We start from the raw sequence: 19,405 nt of genomic DNA, 5'->3' as shown, positions 1-19,405 counted from the left end.
TTTCTATAAATAAATATGATACAGTCAATTTATTATGATAACACTGTATATAACGGTCCCATGATTCAAAAGGAAGTTTAAGCGAGGTCGCTTCCAAGCTTGCGTGGCTATGCGGTATGTGTATTCGACTTGCGTCCTCGAGGTCTAGGGTTCGGTCCCCCGTGCGTGCGATATTTTTCCGTCTTAGTTTTAAGTGTTTTGTGTATAATTCTTAATAATGTTACATAAAGTATAGGTTTAAATAATTATTAACAATAATAATAATTATAAATAATTATTAATTTAAATAAGATAGTCTGTCTAAATTAATGAAAGAAAATAAGAAAAATATTTTTTTTAAAAACTTAGTCCAATAAAAGCAATTCTAATAACTATTTACATTTTTAATGACACTCATAAAAGTTTATTTACTACAAAAATATTAATAATAATCATTAATATTGAAGTAAATACTCCCCATTCTTTAATAATCAAATAACAAGCTTTAATATAATAAAATGCAGTCAGTATTGGAATTCTACCTGGGTAGCGAAAAGATCGGGGGAAATCCCATGGCCCCGACCGGGTCCCGACAGGGCGGCCAGATCGGGCAAAGTGCCATGGCCCCGGTCGGTTTTAGTGTTTCAACCAGGCCGGGGCCAGGTCGGGTTGCCAGATCGGGGCCCGGTTTGTCCCGATCTGGCCCCGACCTGGCCCCGGTCAAAATTTCTGCACGGGCTGTTAAACAACAAATGCCAAGAATATTAATGAGGCAGGGTGGAAGAAGAGTAATAAAAAAGTCCAGATCACCCCAATTATTCTTTATAGCCAGCAACTATTGAATTTAATGAAATTTCAAAATGGGTCCATTTCCGAGTAATATTTTTTGTTTAGGCAATGTAATATAGAAAGATTTACTTCTTGTAGAAGAAAACTCATAAGACTAAACCAGCTAATGGAGGTAAGTAGTAGTTTTAAAGGTTTCGATTGAGAAGGCCACAGTCCCACAGTACGTGTTAAGAATTCAATTATTTTAAAATGTGAGTTAAATGCATCCATTCCGACGTCTGATATTATGTTCAAAATTCAATTTTTAAGACAGCTTTCTATAAATTGTATGAAAATTAGTTACTATTGAAGGAAAAGGATCGTATTGACCTGGCGAAAAAAATCGCTTTTCTTATTTTACTTCGTGGAGTTTATAGATAGTGATAGTTTAAAAATTAACAGTTCATCTAATGAAATATGTCTGTAGTCCATAGACTTGCCTCGAGGTGCTCTTCACGGTGGAAGATAGAATAATAATAAGAGATTAGATACTTTTTTTGCAGTAATATTTTAACAAAAAAATAGAAGTCCATATGTAATGATTTATTAAAAAGTTTTACAAACAGTATAGAACAAAACCAATAAAGAATAAAAAATTGCATATATTATTATAATTATTAAATAGAAGTCTTATAAACAGAATTTCATAGAACTCAATTTACTTACGTAATGACAATAATACCGCAAAGTATGACACGGACGTACTTACCACCTAAAAATTGAAAAAGTAATTAAATTATATCAGCTACGTTTTAAAACATAAAAATAAAATTTCTTACCTTATTTTTATTCACGTTAAAAGCTGTTAAACAAACAATAACAAGAAGATTCACAAGGCAGGGTGGAAGCCAGATAGTAAAAAATTTCATATTTCTCATGCAATTGTTTCTTAAAGCCATCAACTATTGAATGATGAATTATATATACCCACGTGATAAGGTTTACGTTAAATATTGTAAAAAATTTTAAATACTTCCAATTAATACATGAAAAATAATATTAAAGTTATAAATTCAGGCTTAGAAGGGGTTTAAAGTTTTATCCTTTCTCCTTTCTAAAAAAAAGAGAAAGCAAGAAAAATCGAACTCGTGAACTCGAAAAAATGTACATTGCTATTACGCACGCGTGAAAATGACGTGAAACACTTGATTGGCCAAGATAGAATGATGGCTGCTGTTTGTTTTCTTTTGGATTCTTATACTTTATTTTCAAAAAGTAATTGTTTTTCTCTATTATAAAGAAAAGTATATTAAATGTTTTTTTATTTTGTATTTTTAGACTGCGTCTACAAATAGAAAAATTAATGTGTTGAAGAATATGTTATTGTGCATAGTATTTCTGGTATTGCTAAAATGTCAGAATGAAAAGAAATATCCCTGGTAAAAATTTCGGACTAATTTCGGATTAAATACGGACAGATTATTCCCATGCGAGCGTGGTATAGTGGTTAGTGTATTCGATTTCGGTGCGTTATAATGTTAGCTAGGTGTAGGTTCGAATCCCCAAGCGTTAGAAATTTTAAGTTATAATGTAAATAAAATTGCGATAGGTAAATTGAAAAATATGTTGAATGTACCATAAAGTAATAATAATTAATATGTATAACTTGTATAATTATTTTTTTATTAACATTCACTAAATTGTCCGGACTAAATTTTGACTGTTTCGGACTAATTCCGGATTTACTAGTTAAAATTAACCGATTAATTTCGGACTTCATCGGACCAACTCCGGTTTCACTATTTGTTCACAAACCGTATAGAGTTCGGATTTTTTCGGATTAATTTCGAGTGACAAAAATCTGACCATAAACCGCATTGTTTCGGACAAATTTCGGATTAGTCCGGATTAGTCCGGTTTTTTAACAAGGGATTAGTTCTTAATTGAGAAACTTTCAAATTCCTTTCTTTAATTAATAATCAAACGGTTTTAAATAAGCCTGTAATATTTGTAAGATTTATTTAAAATATGTTAAATAGAAATCACCTCAACAGCATAAGGTTTTTATTAAAATGAAAATTAATTTGTTACAAATAAAATTTAAAAAAAAACACTATTAAATGTAAAAGAACGTAAAAAACAGTAAAAAGAAGTTTCTAATTATTGAATAAATTCGACACCTCCATTAAAATCACAACTTTTTTGATCTAGAAGAATGTTCGCGGTTGTTTTAGAAAGACAACTGAACAGTGGTTTTTTTAGATGACAAACTTGAAAAGTTTTTTGAAGGGCATAGAATTAAAAAATTTCTAAAATATGTAAACTTTATGTAAAAGTTAACAACTATTATAAAAAATATTTAACCCTAGATTTTTTTATATATTTTAATCTTTTTTCTATTTCCGGGAAATGTTTCTTTAGGTTTCTGTAAGGATAAAAAAAGATAAGATTTACTTGTTGTAAAATAAAAAATCAAAACACTAAACCAAACAATGAAGCAAAAGTAGCGTCGTTTCATAAATTTCGATTGAGTAGGTCAGAGTCCCTCAATACCCGTGCAGAAATTTTGACCGGGGCCATGGCACTTTGCCCGATCTGGCCGCCCTGTCGGGACCCGGTCGGGGCCATGGGATTTCCCCCGATCTTTTCGCTACCCAGGTAGAATTCCAATACTGACTGCATTTTATTATATTAAAGCTTGTTATTTGATTATTAAAGAATGGGGAGTATTTACTTCAATATTAATGATTATTATTAATATTTTTGTAGTAAATAAACTTTTATGAGTGTCATTAAAAATGTAAATAGTTATTAGAATTGCTTTTATTGGACTAAGTTTTTAAAAAAAATATTTTTCTTATTTTCTTTCATTAATTTAGACAGACTATCTTATTTAAATTAATAATTATTTATAATTATTATTATTGTTAATAATTATTTAAACCTATACTTTATGTAACATTATTAAGAATTATACACAAAACACTTAAAACTAAGACAAAAAAATATCGCACGCACGGGAGACCGAACCCTAGACCTCGAGGACGCAAGTCGAATACACATACCGCATAGCCACGCAAGCTTGGAAGCGACCTCGCTTAAACTTCCTTTTGAATCATGGGACCGTTATATACAGTGTTATCATAATAAATTGACTGTATCATATTTATTTATAGAAAAATTATTAAAAATGTATGTTATATATATATATATATATATATATATATATATATATATATATATATATATATATATAAATTAATATGTTTATCATAATAATATGGTAAAAATTGTTAATTTAATTATTTATTCTATATTATTTATAATTTAACTATTTTTTAAAATAATAAAAATTTTTTCATTATTAATAATTCACAATAATACTAAAAATTATTAATTAATAATAATTTATTTTTTTGCCTTAAACATGGAATTTCAATTTAAGTGTGAAAAACAATTAAGAGTTTTTAAGAGTTATAAATGTCAAAAATAATATGTTAATATTATAACCACAAAAAAATTTAACATTTTAGGCAATATTTTTGGTTATCACCATGATAACATCGACAAATGGTTCACCTTCGACAATTGGTGCGTTTGTCCTATTGTTTTAAATTAAAGGAGAATAAATTCTTAAGACATCCCTCGAGGACAATTTTTGAGTTTTTAATTGTTTATAATTTTTATTTTCAAATTTCAATCAAAGTTAACAAATTAACACAATTTTTTAAAAACGGACGTTTATTTTCTTATTCCGTTACTGCACATGCTCTAAATCAGTTCAAATTAATCCAATATTACCAGCAGACAATTAAAAACCCATAAAGTAATATATTTCAATTGTCATAAACAACATTAATTAACAAATAGTTAACTTATGATCCTGTCCAACAGAAAATTTTTGTTGCAAATTTTCTTTTTTACTTAGGTTCTTTTAAAGAATATATGTCTTTTTTGCTTATAATATAACTTATTTAAATATTTAATATTATATATCCGTGGTCTTTTAACATTATCTAAATAAAAAAGTAAACGTGAAAAAAAAATTTTTGGTGGAAAGGAACAAAAATTAACTATTTGTTAATTAATATTATTTGTAACCATTTAAATAAGTTATTTTTTAAACAAAAAGGACACATATTTTTAAAATGAACTTAAATTAAAAAGTAGACGTGAAAAAAAATTTTTTTGGTGGACAGGAGCATAAGTTACATAACTATTTGTTATTTAATATATTGTTTATAACAATTTAAATAAGTTATTTTTTAATCAAAAAGGACAAATATTCTTTAAATAGACTTAAATTAAAAAGAAAATGTGAAAAAAAAAAATTTTTAGTGGAATAGGAATCAATGTTAACTATTTGTTAATTAATATTGTTTATAACAATTTAAATAAGTTATTTTATAATCAAAAAGGGCAAATATTCTTTAAATGAACTTAAATTAAAAAGAAAAGGTAAAAAAAACATTTTTTAGTGGAAAGAAATCAAAGTTAACTATTTGTTAATTAATATTGTTTATAACAATTGATATAAATTACTTTCTGTTTTATTAATTATATGGTGGTCATATTGTATTAATTTGAACTGATTCAGATCATATGCAGCAACGGAATAAGAAAATAAGCCTCCTTTTTTGAAAAATTGTATTAATTTGTTAACTTTGATTGAAAATAAAAATTATAAACAATTAAGAACTAAAAAATTGACCTTAAGGGATGTCTTAAGAATTTATTTGCCTTTAATTTAAAATAAAGAATACTGAAACCGGTTTCAGTATTCTTTATTTTAAATTAAAGGCAAATAAATTCTTAAGACATCCCTTAAGGTCAATTTTTTAGTTCTTAATTGTTTATAATTTTTATTTTCAATCAAAGTTAACAAATTAATACAATTTTTCAAAAAAGGAGGCTTATTTTCTTATTCCGTTGCTGCATATGATCTGAATCAGTTCAAATTAATACAATATGACCACCACACAATTAATAAAACAGAAAGTAATTTATATCAATTGTTATAAACAGTATTAATTAACAAATAGTTAACTTTGATTTCTTTCCACTAAAAAATGTTTTTTTCACCTTTTCTTTTTAATTTAAGTTCATTTAAAGAATATTTGTCCTTTTTGATTATAAAATAACTTATTTAAATTGTTATAAACAATATTAATTAACAAATAGTTAACATTGATTCCTATTCCACTAAAAATTTTTTTTCACATTTTCTTTTTAATTTAAGTCTATTTAAAGAATATTTGTCCTTTTTGATTAAAAAATAACTTATTTAAATTGTTATAAACAATATATTAAATAATAAATAGTTATGTAACTTACGTTCCTGTCCACCAAAAAAATTTTTTTCACATCTACTTTTTAATTTAAGTTCATTTTAAAAATATGTGTCCTTTTTGTTTAAAAAATAACTTATTTAAATGGTTACAAATAATATTAATTAACAAATAGTTAATTTTTGTTCCTTTCCACCAAAAATTTTTTTTTCACGTTTACTTTTTTATTTGGATAATGTTAAAAGACCACGGATATATAATATTAAATATTTAAATAAGTTATATTATAAGAAAAAAGACATATTAATATTTTTTATTGGAGAGGAATCAAAGTTAACTATTTGTTAATTAATGTTGTTTATGACAATTGAAATATATTACTTTATAGGTTTTTAATTGTCTGCTGGTAATATTGGATTAATTTGAACTGATTTAGAGCATGTGCAGTAACGGAATAAGAAAATAAACGTCCGTTTTTAAAAAATTGTGTTAATTTGTTAACTTTGATTGAAATTTGAAAATAAAAATTATAAACAATTAAAAACTCAAAAATTGGCCTCGAGGGATGTCTTAGGAATTTATTCTCCTTTAATTTAAAACAATAGGACAAACGCACCAATTATTTTTCACACTTAAATTGAAATTCCATGTTTAAGGCAAAAAAATAAATTATTATTAATTAATAATTTTTAGTATTATTGTGAATTATTAATAATAAAAATTTTTTTATTATTTTAAAAAATAGTTAAATTATAAATAATAGAGAATAAATAATTAAATTAATAATTTTTACCATATTATTATGATAAACATATTAATTTATATATATATATATAACATACATTTTTAATAATTTTTCTATAAATAAATATGATACAGTCAATTTATTATGATAATACTGTATATAACGGTCCCATGATTCAAAAGGAAGTTTAAGCGAGGTCGCTTCCAAGCTTGCGTGGCTTTGCGGTATGTGTATTTGACTTGCGTCCTCGAGGTCTAGGGTTCGATCCCCCGTGCGTGCGATATTTTTCCGTCTTAGTTTTAAGTGTTTTGTGTATAATTCTTAATAATGTTACATAAAGTATAGGTTTAAATAATTATTAACAATAATAATAATAAATTAGGCATTAATTTAAATAAGATAGTCTGTCTAAATTAATGAAAGAAAATAAGAAAAATATTTTTTTTAAAAACTTAGTTCAATAAAAGCAATTCTAATAATTATTTACATTTTTAATGACATTCATAAAAGTTTATTTACTACAAAAATAATAATAATTATTAATATTGAAGTAAATACTCCCCATGCTTTAATAATCAAATAACGAGCTTTAATATAATAAAATGCAGTCAGTATTGGATTTCTACCTGGGTAGCGAAAAGATCGGGGGAAATCCCATGGCCCCGACCGGGTCCCGACAGGGCGGACAGATCGGGCAAAGTGCCATGGCCCCGGTCGGTTTTAGTGTTTCAACCAGACCGGGGCCAGGTCGGGTTGCCAGATCGGGGCCCGGTTTGTCCCGATCTGGCCCCGATCTGGCCCCGGTCAAAATTTCTGCACGGGTACGTATTATTCAACGATTTTTATAGTAGAATTGTATGCTTCCATGTCGACGTCTGATATGAATATAACACAAAAACATTTCAAACAGCTTTCTGAATATTGTTCGATAATTACAGTTATCTCTAAAATAATTAGTTTCCTTGTAAAATCAAACGCTTATTAGAAGGTAAAAACTTCTCTAAAAGTGGCTCATTGAAATATTAATTCTTAGATAATTTTACTTTGCATTCGCTTCCAGGAACATATTACATTAATACCCTACATAGTAATTAAGACCTTTATTAATAATAAATATATTTGTGAAAGGAGAAAATCAATTTTCCCTATGACAAAAACATACTTAGTCTGCATTCAACCCTTCAAGGAAGAGGATCGTCTTGAGTTGAAGAAGAAAATCAATTTTCTCATGCAATATAGAAAAGTAGTCTTACTTTCGTCTTTTAAATGTAAAGATATACATAGTTTAGAATTAACAGTTCGTCTATATTAATCAGATATGTCCCAATTTTTGTCTGAATTTGTTATCTTGTCTTTGCCTCTTGGCAGAATGAGTTTATTAAAAAAAATAATTATCGTTCTACATAATGATCAGTCCCTGGAATCTTAGCTTTCTATTGATTCCATAAATAATGAAAATTATTATTAGATTTTCGAAAAAATTGAGGATTTTTAATACCTCGAATAATTAGGTTCCATTTGATATAGTCAAAATGAGCAGCTGATAAAAAGAAATTAGTTTTCTTTGAAAGACATATATGGTTCGCGTCATATCCGTTGTTTGTTTCGAAGCATAGAGAAGACAGTTTTAAATAGTGAATTATGTTGTTAAATTTACACGAATTTGAATTTTACGACATGGATTCATCATAGCCGAAAGTAAGTAAATTTACTTTATATTATGAAATTAAAATTAAATTCTCTAACTTATTTATACATTGGTTTATGATTTAACAAATAGTGACTAATTAAAATTTATTTTCCAGAATTTTTCTTAGTAAAATAAAACAATTTGTTTGCTAAAAAGTTATAGCTAATGAGATACAGTTTCAGGTGGTGTCGACACGAACATTAAATTAAAACGCACACGATGCGCGCGCAACTATTTTCAGATGAGACATTATTTTAGTTTTACTAAATAATTAATTAAGAGCAATAATATAATTTTTAAGTAATTATTTATTATATTTGATTATTTTCTAATTTTCTGCTTGGCGAACGAGATACAGGAGATAGAAAAGGACATACATATATATATATATATATATATATCTGTCCTTTTCTAACTCATGATTTACGTTCGCAAAGCAGTTGTGCACTTGTCATAGTCTTTGAGGTTGAGTTCGTTCACAATAGACAAATATATCTTGCGCAATGGATTTGGCCTAATTTAGAATGTGAACATGTAAACTCAGCCTTAGAATGGAAGCATGTGAACTCAGCGTCATGTTTGCATTTGCGAATTTATTGAAGAGTTTTTAAAGGTTAGAAAAGAATAGAAGGAAATTATATTATAATTCACGAATATTTATTATTAATCATCGTCTATTTCTTCTAAAATACAAAGGTAAGATACAAAAAAATTAGTTTTTGCCTCCATTTCACATTTACAATTCTTTTCTTTATTATTAAGTGAATGCTTAATTTTTACTACTTATATGAAAATCTATATTAATTATAATAATAGAATAAAATTCTATATTCAAGAATTCAATTATTTTCAGAGATAATTAAACTGTCGATTTACTGAAAATCATTCAATTCTTATTGTAATGTATTGGGAAAAAAATTTGAAAATAATTACATTCATTTCGAGAATTTTATCAAATTTTTTTTTTTAATAATTGAATTCTTTCGAGAAAATGTAATTAAAATTTGATTGAAAATAATTAAATTCTTAACAAAGACTTTTATTAAAATTCTTTAAAATAATTGAATATTGTTTTAAAGAATTTATTTCAAAATAACGTGAAAATAATGGATTTTTTTTTAAAATAATTTTTACTGAAAAATTTCAAAGTATAATTGAATTTTATGAATATTTTTCTTTTAAGTTTTTTAAATAATCGTGTTTATTATTAATTGTAATTAATAATTGGCCTATTAAATTATATTAAAATTATTCATAGAAAATTAAATTCTTTTAAACAATTTTATAATTGAGTTTTTTGTAAATAATTAAAATTTTCTTTTAAGAATTTCATGAAATTTCGTTAAAAAAAATAATGCAAATTTTTTTAAATAATAAATTTTAATTGAAAATTTTGAAAATAATTAAATTTTTATTAAAATTTTTTATTTTTTTGAAAATAATTGTAAATTTAAAATTTTTTTAAAAATAATTTTGTATTCTTTCGAGAAATTTTATGAAAATTGTTGAAAGTAATTGAATTTTGACTAAAATTCTTTGAAAATAATTGAATTTAAAATTATATTTTTAAAAATAATTTAAATAATTTCATTATTTATGAGAATAATTGAATTCCTTAAAAAAATGTTAAGTATTTATAAAAATAATTGAATTGCTTCGAAGGATTTTATCTGAATTTTTGAAAATAATTTAATTTTTTGAAGGAATTTTATTACCAATTTTGAAAATAATTGAATCATTTCGAAGAATTTTATATCAGAATTGTTTGAAAATAATTGAATTTTTATTAAAACTCTTAAAAATAATTGAATTTAAATTATATTTTTAAAAATAATTGTATTCTTTCGAGAAATTTTCTTAAAAATTGTTAATTGAAAATAATTGAATTTCTAACAAGAATTTTATTATTTACAAAAATAATTGAATTCTTGCCAAGAATTTTACAATTTATAAAAATAAATTGAATTATTTCGAAGTATTATTGAAAATAATTGAATTTTTTGAAGGAATTTTATTAAAAATTTGGAAAATAATTGAATTATTTCGAAGAATTTTATCAGAGTTGTTGAAAATAATTAAATAATTGAATTTTTTTTTAAACTCTTGAAAATAATTGAATTTAAATTATATTTTTAAAAATAATTGTATTCTTTTGAGAAATTTTATTAAAAATTGGATTGAAAATAATTGAATTCCATCGAAACATTTTATTATTTTTTAAAAATAATTGAATTGTTTCGAAGGATTTTATCTGAATTTTTGAAAATAGTTGAATTTTTATTAAAATTCTTGAAAATAATTGAATTTAAAAAAAAAAAATTTTTTTCTTTCGAGAAATATGAAAATTGTTGAAATTCATTGAATTTTTATTAAAATTCTTTGAAAATAATTGAATTTCAAATTATATTTTTAAAAATAATTATATTCTTTCGAGAAATTTTATCAAAATTCTTTGAAAATAATTGAATTTCAAATTATATTTTTAAAAATAATTCTATTCTATCGAGAAATTTAATTAAAAATTGGATTGAAAATAATTTAATTCCTTCGAAATATTTCATTATTTATGAAAATAATTGAATTCCTTCGAAAAAATTTTAAGTATTTATAAAAATAATTGAATTGTTTCGAAGGATATTTTATCTGAATTTTTGAAAATAATTTAATTTTTTGAAGGAATTTTATTACCAATTTTGAAAATAATTGAATCATTTCGAAGAATTTTATTAGAATTGTTGAAAATAATATTCAAAGTGCGCTGTAAAAAATTGTATTATTCATATGAAAATAATGAAATTCTTGCGACAAATTTTATTAAATTTAAAACTTTAAAATTCATTATTTATGATTCACTTTAATAATAAGATTTATAATCCATTTTAGTAGACTAAAATATATTTTTTTTTTCATTTCAGCTATCAACAGCCATTGAGAAGAGAGAATTTAAAAAAAAAATGGATTTAAATTTTTTTCCCAACGATTGTAACGTTTGTAAAAAAACGACAGATTTAAAGAGATGCAGTCGTTGTCATATGATATCATACTGTGGTACAGAACATCAAAAAAATAATTGGCACATACACAAGAAAATTTGTAGAATAATTTCCGAAATAACAAGAGAAAAAGGACTCACTCATCTCTACGAAAATATGCGAAATTGCAGTCCATCGATATGGACACAGGCAAGAAAGGCAATGATTGAACAAATTTCTTCTCTAATGGGTCGAGAATTGAAATACTTTGAATTGGAAATGTTACGTTATCCTCGAGCATGTTACATTTGCTATGACACTAGACAGGAGAATTTAATAAATTGTCCAAAATGTCCCCTGGTGTCTTTTTGCCATGAACATTCAAATTCGACAATTCATGACGTAATTTGTGCGGACATTAAAAGTTGTCACACTTTGGAGAATAAAAAACAAGATGAAGCTACGAAAATGATGCGTTCTTGTACATTTAACTTTCCTTCGATTTTTAAAACTTTACCATTGTCCACAGAGGAATATTTGGATAAATCTTTGGAATGTCAAAAAAAATTAAATCCATTGTTAAAAATTCAAGCCTCGACGATTGTTTATAAACCTTTGACGATTTTTGGAATTCTTTTAAAATTGAACAAGATTTCTTCAACGAATTTAACGATTTTCATCCACGCGGATGAGTCCGTGTCGGAAATGTTGGATTTTTGTGAAATTCTACTTCATCTAATGCCGAATTTAAAAAATCTCCGAGTAATAACGGATGGGATGGTGCAACTTTCAATTTCCGGCGAGAGGAATGTTTGTAAATTTTGCAAAGCAAAAGGAAAATGTTATCAAGTAATGCATGTCTGTTTTATGAACAAGGCTATCATTGAATCGGTTGTTGTTGCCGTTTTTATGGATTTAAAACCAAAGGAACAATTGACTATGGATGATCCAACTTATTTTCATCTATGTCATTTTAGTAGTGAAAATTGTCCTGTGGCTTTCACTGCAAACAATGAAATAGGAATGAGACGATTGAAAAATTGTTATCGTAAATTTTGTCCGAAACACACGATTTCATATGAAGGTGACAATGATTTTTGTTCGATGTACGTCGAGAGATTTTGGGAGAATTGGAGTATTAAGAAGAATTCTGAACATTTGCTAATTGCCACATGTTCAACATCTACGGAAAATACAAAAAGTGAGCAAATATCGAAGAAAAGCAATAATCCCATTGATCGAAAGAAGAGTGTGGAAACATTTTTACCTGGAATTTGTCAAGTTTGTAAGAGTCCAGCGATGGAAGTTTGTACACGATGTAAAATGATTTTTTACTGTGGAAAAAAGCATATGAAGCGAAATCAATTGGAGCACAAGGATATTTGTAAAGTAATACTGGGACTTTTGAATGAAAAAGGAACTCCTCATCTTTTTGATAATGTCGATGTTAGTGACGAGAAATCGTGGTTTGAGGCGAAATTGAATTTTTTAAAAATTGCAAAATCGAAATTGAATAGAGAATTATGGAATTTTGAGAAGGAAATATTTCTCTTTCCAAAGACTTGCTTCGTTTGTCACGATAGCGATTTGAGCGTTCTCAAAACTTGTGAATGCTGTGTAAGTATTTTATTTTATTTTATTTGATCTAAATTCCAAATTTTTCCCATCATTTTTATAGATCAGGCAACGGGCTAAACATATCGAACGATAATGGAAAATTTGGAGAATTTAGTTCTACAAATAAATAATATAACTTTTCAACGTTAAAAGAAAATTTATCTTATGCAGAATTTTATAAGCTTTCCAAATCTGCAAGATTCAAGTCTCTATCTTTATTTTTGTCAAAGATATTATGATTTTAGTGGACCTACGAAACAAAATTCAATTATTTTCACAAATAAAATTTCCACATAAATTAAATTATTTTCAATAGCATTTTCAAAAAAAATTTCGAAAAAATCAACTACTTTCACTAATAATAACATTTTTCATAGAATTTCAATTTAAAAAAAAAAAAATTTTCATAAAATTCTAAGCAAGAATTCAATTATTTGCATAAAAAATAAAACTCGTGGAAGAATTTTAATTATTTTTAATACTATTTTAAATTAATTAATCGAGACATTCAATTATTTTCAAAAATAAAAATCTCCACAAGAATTCAATTATTTAAAATAACATTTTCATAATATTTGTTACATTTCGTAAAAATAATTTGTTTAAAACAATGTTTATAAAATTCCTATAAAGAATTCAATTATTTTCAAAAATAACAAAATTAGTCACCAAAATTCAATTTTTTTAAAAAATATTTTAATAACATTTTTCGCAGTAATTCAATTATTTTGATAAATAATAGAATTCATCGCAGGATTTCAATTATATTTAATACAATTTTAATCAAATTTGTCGAAACATGTAATTATTCTTAAAAATTTTCTTAAAATTCGTCAAGAGAATTTAATTATTTAAAAAAATATTTTTTTTTTATTTCTTTGGAAGAATTCAATTATTTACAAAAATAATTCGTCGAAATAATTCAATTATTAATGATAAATAACAAAATTATTCCCGAAAATTCAATTATTTTTTAAGGCATTTTAATAAAATTATTTGTAAAATTCAATTATTTTCATGAATAACAATATTTATTACAAGAATTCAATTATTTTTAAAAGTATATAAATTTTTTCTTGGAAATTCAATTATTTAAGAAAATTCTAATAAAATCGTTCGCAAGAATTCAATTATATTCATAAATAATAAAATGCTTTTTAGGAATTCAATTATTTTCAAGATTTTTAATAAAAATTCAATTATTTTCAAACAACTCTGATAAAAAATTTTTCGAAACAATGTAATTATTTTTATAAATACTTAATAAAATTTTTCGAAGGAATTCAATTATTTTCGTAAATAATGAAATGTTCCGGAGGAATTCAATTATTTTCAATTCAATTTTTAATAAAATTTCTCAAAATAATACAATTATTTTTAAAAACATAATTTTAAATTCAATTATTACCAAGAATTTTAATAAAAATTCAATTATTTTCAACAATTTTGATAAAATTTCTTGAAAGAATACAATTATTTTAAAAAACATAATTTTAAATTCAATTATTTTCAACAATTTTGATAAAATTCTTTGAAACAATTTAATTATTTTTATAAATTGTAAAATCCTCCGCAAGAATTCAATTATTTTCATAAATAATAAACTGTTTCGGAGGAATTCAAATATTTTTAATACAATTTTAAAAAAATCTCTCGAAAGAATACAATTATTATAGTGAAAAATATTATTTAAATTCAATTATTTTCAAGAGTTTTAATAAAAATTCAATTCTTGTCAAGAATTCAATTATTTTTGTAAATAATAAAATTCTTCTAAGAAATTCAATTATTTTGAATAGAAGTTTTTATAAAATTTCTAGGAAATAATTCAATGATAGGTATTCAAGATAATTTCAATAAAATTTCTCTAACAGGTTCAATTATTTTTAAAAATTGTAATAAAATTTTTCTAAATAATTTAATAATTATTCTCGAAAGTTTATTATAAAATTCTTTGTAAATTTCAATTATTTTCAAAATTTTTAATTAAAAGGATTTAAAAAATTTACATTATTTTTTACGAAATTTCATGAAATTCTTAAAAAAAAGTATTTATTTACAAAAATTCTAATAAAATTATTTAAAAGAATTCAATTGTTTATGAATAATTTTAATATAATTTAATATATTTTACATTAAATAAATAAATATTTCAATTTAATTTTCAAATTTTTTTTTTATAAATACTTTACAAGAATTCAATGATTTTCAGTACATTGAAAATTTAATTCTTTCTGAAAATAATTGGATTCTTCAGAATCCCTGCGAGAAAATTTATTATTTGTACAAATAATTGAATTTTTGCAAAATTTCAAAAAAAAAAAAAAAAACAAGTGCATTTTTGAGAAGAATTTTATTCAAATTTTATTTAAAATAATTGAATTCCTGTTAAAAATTTACTATTCAATATTATAGTTAATTCTTTTAAAGAATTTAAAAAGAAAATAATTTAATTTTCCCTGGAATTCAATTAAAATTGTATTTAAAATAATTGAATTCCAGCGAAAATTTCATTATTTATGAAAATAATTGAATTCTTTAATTTAATTTTATTAAAATTTTTTTAAATATAATTGAACTCCTGTGGAAAATTTAATTATTTTTTAATAATAATTAAATTTTCTCGAATAATTTTTACAAGATTTTTGAAAATAATAGAAATTTTTCCAAGAAATCAATTAAAATTGTATTGAAAATAAGTGAAAGTGTAATAAGAAAATGGTTATTTTGTCAAAAATTTAAATATTTTTTAAAAACTTTTCGCAATTCAATGATTTTCAATGTCTACTATATTTTTGTAAAATTTCCAAACGGAATTCAATTATTTAAAAAATTTTTTTGTAAAAATCTTCGTAAGAATTCTTTTCTTTATAAATATTTAAATTCTTTCGCATGAAAAATAAAATTCGTTGTATAAATTGAATTTATTAGCAGGATAAGAAAGAAGTGAATAAATAATATTTTTGATGAAAATTAGGAAAATGTCAGGAAAATAAAATATAGACTGAAATTTTTGTCAGATTTTGTGAATAATTTAATATTTATTGAAAATTTTACTATTAAATTTAAAGTAAATTAAAAGAATTATTTAAAATTAAATGATTGATTTCAAAATTATTCGATAAATAAGAAATTGAATAATGTGATATTTTGCAATTAACTAAAAAAAAAAATAATAATTGAGAATAAATTTTATTTTTCCCCAGGTGAGCCTGTGTAAAATTCACAGAGACGACGAGGAGCATAAAAATCTCTGCAAAGATTTTCTCTTCAATCTAAAATGGGGAAGAAGTAAAGATGATTTTCAAAAGATGGCTGATATAACAGCGTTCGCTTCGAAAAAAGATTACAAGCAACAACTTTCAATGGAGAAATTTATAGATTCATTTTTTCATTTCAAAAATTTACAACAAGAAAATCCAACAGAACTGAATGCGAGGAAAATTATTATTTCCGATTTTTTAAGTCGACCACAAACATTTCTCTACGCTGTTGAAAAATTAAAAATTCCAATTACAAGTTCCCTTCAAGTTCACATAATTGGAGCGATAAATGAGGAAATCGAACATTTTGCCTATTGGCACAGCGTTACATTCTGGTACAAGAATTTAACTGATTTATGCCTTTGTTTCGTTGGTCCAGGAACCATTGATTTAGAACACTTTGAATCGAAGAGTAGATTTAATTTTCTCGACAATACACCAGCGAAAACGAAAATATGTGGCACAATGCTTGTTGATAAGCGTTACGATGATTTTTACAATAGTAAAGATTTCATAAAACCCGATATAATAATTGGTTATAATTTAGATTTGAATGAGAGTAATTTGGGAATGACCGATTGCACATGGAAGGAGACTTTCTCGATTATCAGTGAAATTAATGTTCCATTTTTGATGACGGCCAAGACGGAGGAACGTGGACGAAAGGATCACGAAATGATTTGTTCATTCTTGGGAAAAACGATTGATTATCATCTTTTTGAGAAGAATCCCTACGCGAGTTTAATGCCCGAGAGAAATTACGAGAATGAAAGATTGTGTTATTCGAATAGTTATTTAATTGCTTATATGCAATTTCCAAGAGACTCAGATGCGATGAAAGTGAATTCTTCAAAAAAAAACGAAAATAACGCACAAAAAGTGGAAAATCAAATTTTTGCTGTTAAACCAAATGGCGTTAGTGTGGGAATTGTTAAAAATCCAACAAATTCCGAGTTCGACGAAATTGTTGAATTGAAAAAATTTGCTAAGGAGCAATTTTCGAAAGTGAAAGTTCAAAAATCTCTACTAGAAGAAACGGAAGAAGAACAAATGGAAAGAAAGTAGAAAAAATTGAGGAAAATTTGCAGCTTAAAGACGAAAATAAAATTTTAAACGATAATCTCCGACTTATGAAAGAAAATAATCGCTTGAAGGATAAAAGTACTGAATTCAATTCAAATTACCATTTTGTTTATTAAAAACGATGTATAAGATATATACATCCTATGTTGTGAATTTGTGATTGTTAATACGTTAAGAATGAATTAACAAATTTTTATAGTTAAAAACAAAAAGAATTATTGCTGTAAAAATATTTTTTTTTCCATTGGTTTTATTTTTGACTCATAGAAAACTTTATTATTGAATGTTAATAAAGAATAAATGTTCTATTAAATTTCTTAAATATCAAATACATAGTTATTTGAAATTTCATAATTTCTAAAAATTACATAACCCATCCTGAATTCAATTATTTTCTTTAATTTTGAACTAAACTTCATAAAATCTCTAAATCAATTATTTTAAATAATTTTCTGAAAGTTCTTCGAGAATTAAATTATTTCGATACGAAAATTCAATTTTTCATATTAATTGTAAATGTTTATGTTTTTTTTTTCTTAAGTTTATTAAGGTATAATATTTTCAAAAAAATGAAAATATTCAAATTTTCAAAGAATTTTTATTACAAATATGACCATAATTTCTGGAAAATTTGAATAAGTCGAAAAAAATAAATTTTTATTTGCTTTATACTTAAAAAATTATATAAGAATTAAGTAGTTTTTAAAAATATTTTAATGTTTAATTTTTCGAAAACAAATTGAATTTCTTAAAAAAGTTTTTGTATATTATTTAAAAAAAACTAATCTTAAGTATAATTTTTTAATGAATTTTAATTAAATATTTTGAACATGATTTTTTTCTCCAGAATGTTAAAAAAAATAATTCCAAAATGTCATTATTTTTTTGTATGTATTTGAATTTTTGGGAAATATGTAATTGAAAATACTGAAAATACTGAATTTTAAAATATTAGAAGCTAATTTTCATTTTTAAATTTACGTTTAAAGATTTTTTATTATCATTTTTGAAAATTCAATTATTTTGAAAATTTGCAATTAAAATTCTTCAAAAGTTAATATTTAAAAATTCTAACAAAATATTTGCAAAAAATGAATTATTTTCAATTAAATTTTACTTAATTTTCAATTATATTCAAAATCTTTTTAAATGTATATTTCGAAAATTTAAATAGAAATTTTTCACCACGAGTTGTACCTACATAACGTTTTCCCTAACGCCTTGCGAGGAAATGCATGTTGGATGTTTTTATAATTGTAACTGACAATTTCATTTTTAATAACATTTTATATTTTCATAAGATTTATAATTAAAAAATACAGTGGTCGATAAATGTATTTTCAAAATTTGATATTTGCTACTTAAATTAAATTCAATTGGATACTAAAATAAACACGAAAATAACACAATAAATTATTTGTACAAATAAGTTAGTTATTTAGTTAGTTTAGTTAGTTAATTTAGATAGTTTATTTTGTTAATTAGTTAGTTAGTTAATTAGTCAGATTAGTTAGTTCACTTAGTTTAGTTAGTTTTGTTAGTTAATTTATTAGTTAGTTATAGTTACTTAGTTTACTAAGTTATTTACTCAGTTTAGTTCGTTTAGTTAATTTAGTTTGTTTGTAAGTTAATTTAGTTACTTAGTTCGTTAGTTAGTTTAATTAGTTTAGTTAGTTAGTTATTTAGTCAGATTAGTTAGTTCAGTTAGTTAGTTAGTTTCTTAGTTTCTTTAGCTGGTTAATTTAGTTAGTTTTGTTAGTTAGTTCGTTAGTTTAGTTAGTTAGTAAGTTAGTTAATTAATTGAGTTAGTTCGTTAGTTTCTTATTAGCTAGATAGTTTAGTTAATTTTGTTACTTACACTTAGTAAGTTAGTTAGTTTCTTTAGTTAGTTAGTAAAATTTTATTCCGTTAAAAATAATATCAACATTTTACCCGTAGACTTTACTCATTGAAAAAAAATATAAAATGAAATACATATGTAAGCGAAATTCAGGAACCAA

General features: G+C 23.9%; 1 protein-coding gene across 1 annotated transcript; it reads left to right on the top strand.

The window, feature by feature from the left end:
• The first annotated feature begins 9,029 nt into the window (after positions 1–9,029).
• On the top strand, positions 9,030–17,697 carry LOC122509581. Its single transcript, XM_043623749.1, has 3 exons — positions 9,030–9,166; positions 11,386–13,059; positions 16,266–17,697. The coding sequence occupies exons 2-3, from the start codon at positions 11,425–11,427 to the stop codon at positions 17,385–17,387; spliced, it is 2,757 nt and encodes a 918-aa protein (XP_043479684.1). The 5' UTR covers positions 9,030–9,166; positions 11,386–11,424; the 3' UTR covers positions 17,388–17,697.
• Positions 17,698–19,405: the final 1,708 nt, after the last annotated feature.

This window comes from Leptopilina heterotoma, unplaced genomic scaffold (genome assembly GCF_015476425.1).
Source record: "Leptopilina heterotoma isolate Lh14 unplaced genomic scaffold, ASM1547642v1 Lhet_61, whole genome shotgun sequence".
In the NCBI taxonomy this organism is placed as follows: Eukaryota; Metazoa; Arthropoda; class Insecta; order Hymenoptera; family Figitidae; genus Leptopilina; species Leptopilina heterotoma.
This window is presented reverse-complemented; position numbering and strand designations above follow the sequence as displayed.

Coding starts and splice junctions, on each gene's coding strand:
- LOC122509581 (XM_043623749.1), top strand. CDS start 11,425: ATGGATTTAAATTTTTTTCCCAACGATTGTAACGTTTGTAAAAAAACG. Junction 13,060..16,265: donor TCAAAACTTGTGAATGCTGT/GTAAGTATTTTA, acceptor ATTTTTCCCCAG/GTGAGCCTGTGTAAAATTCA.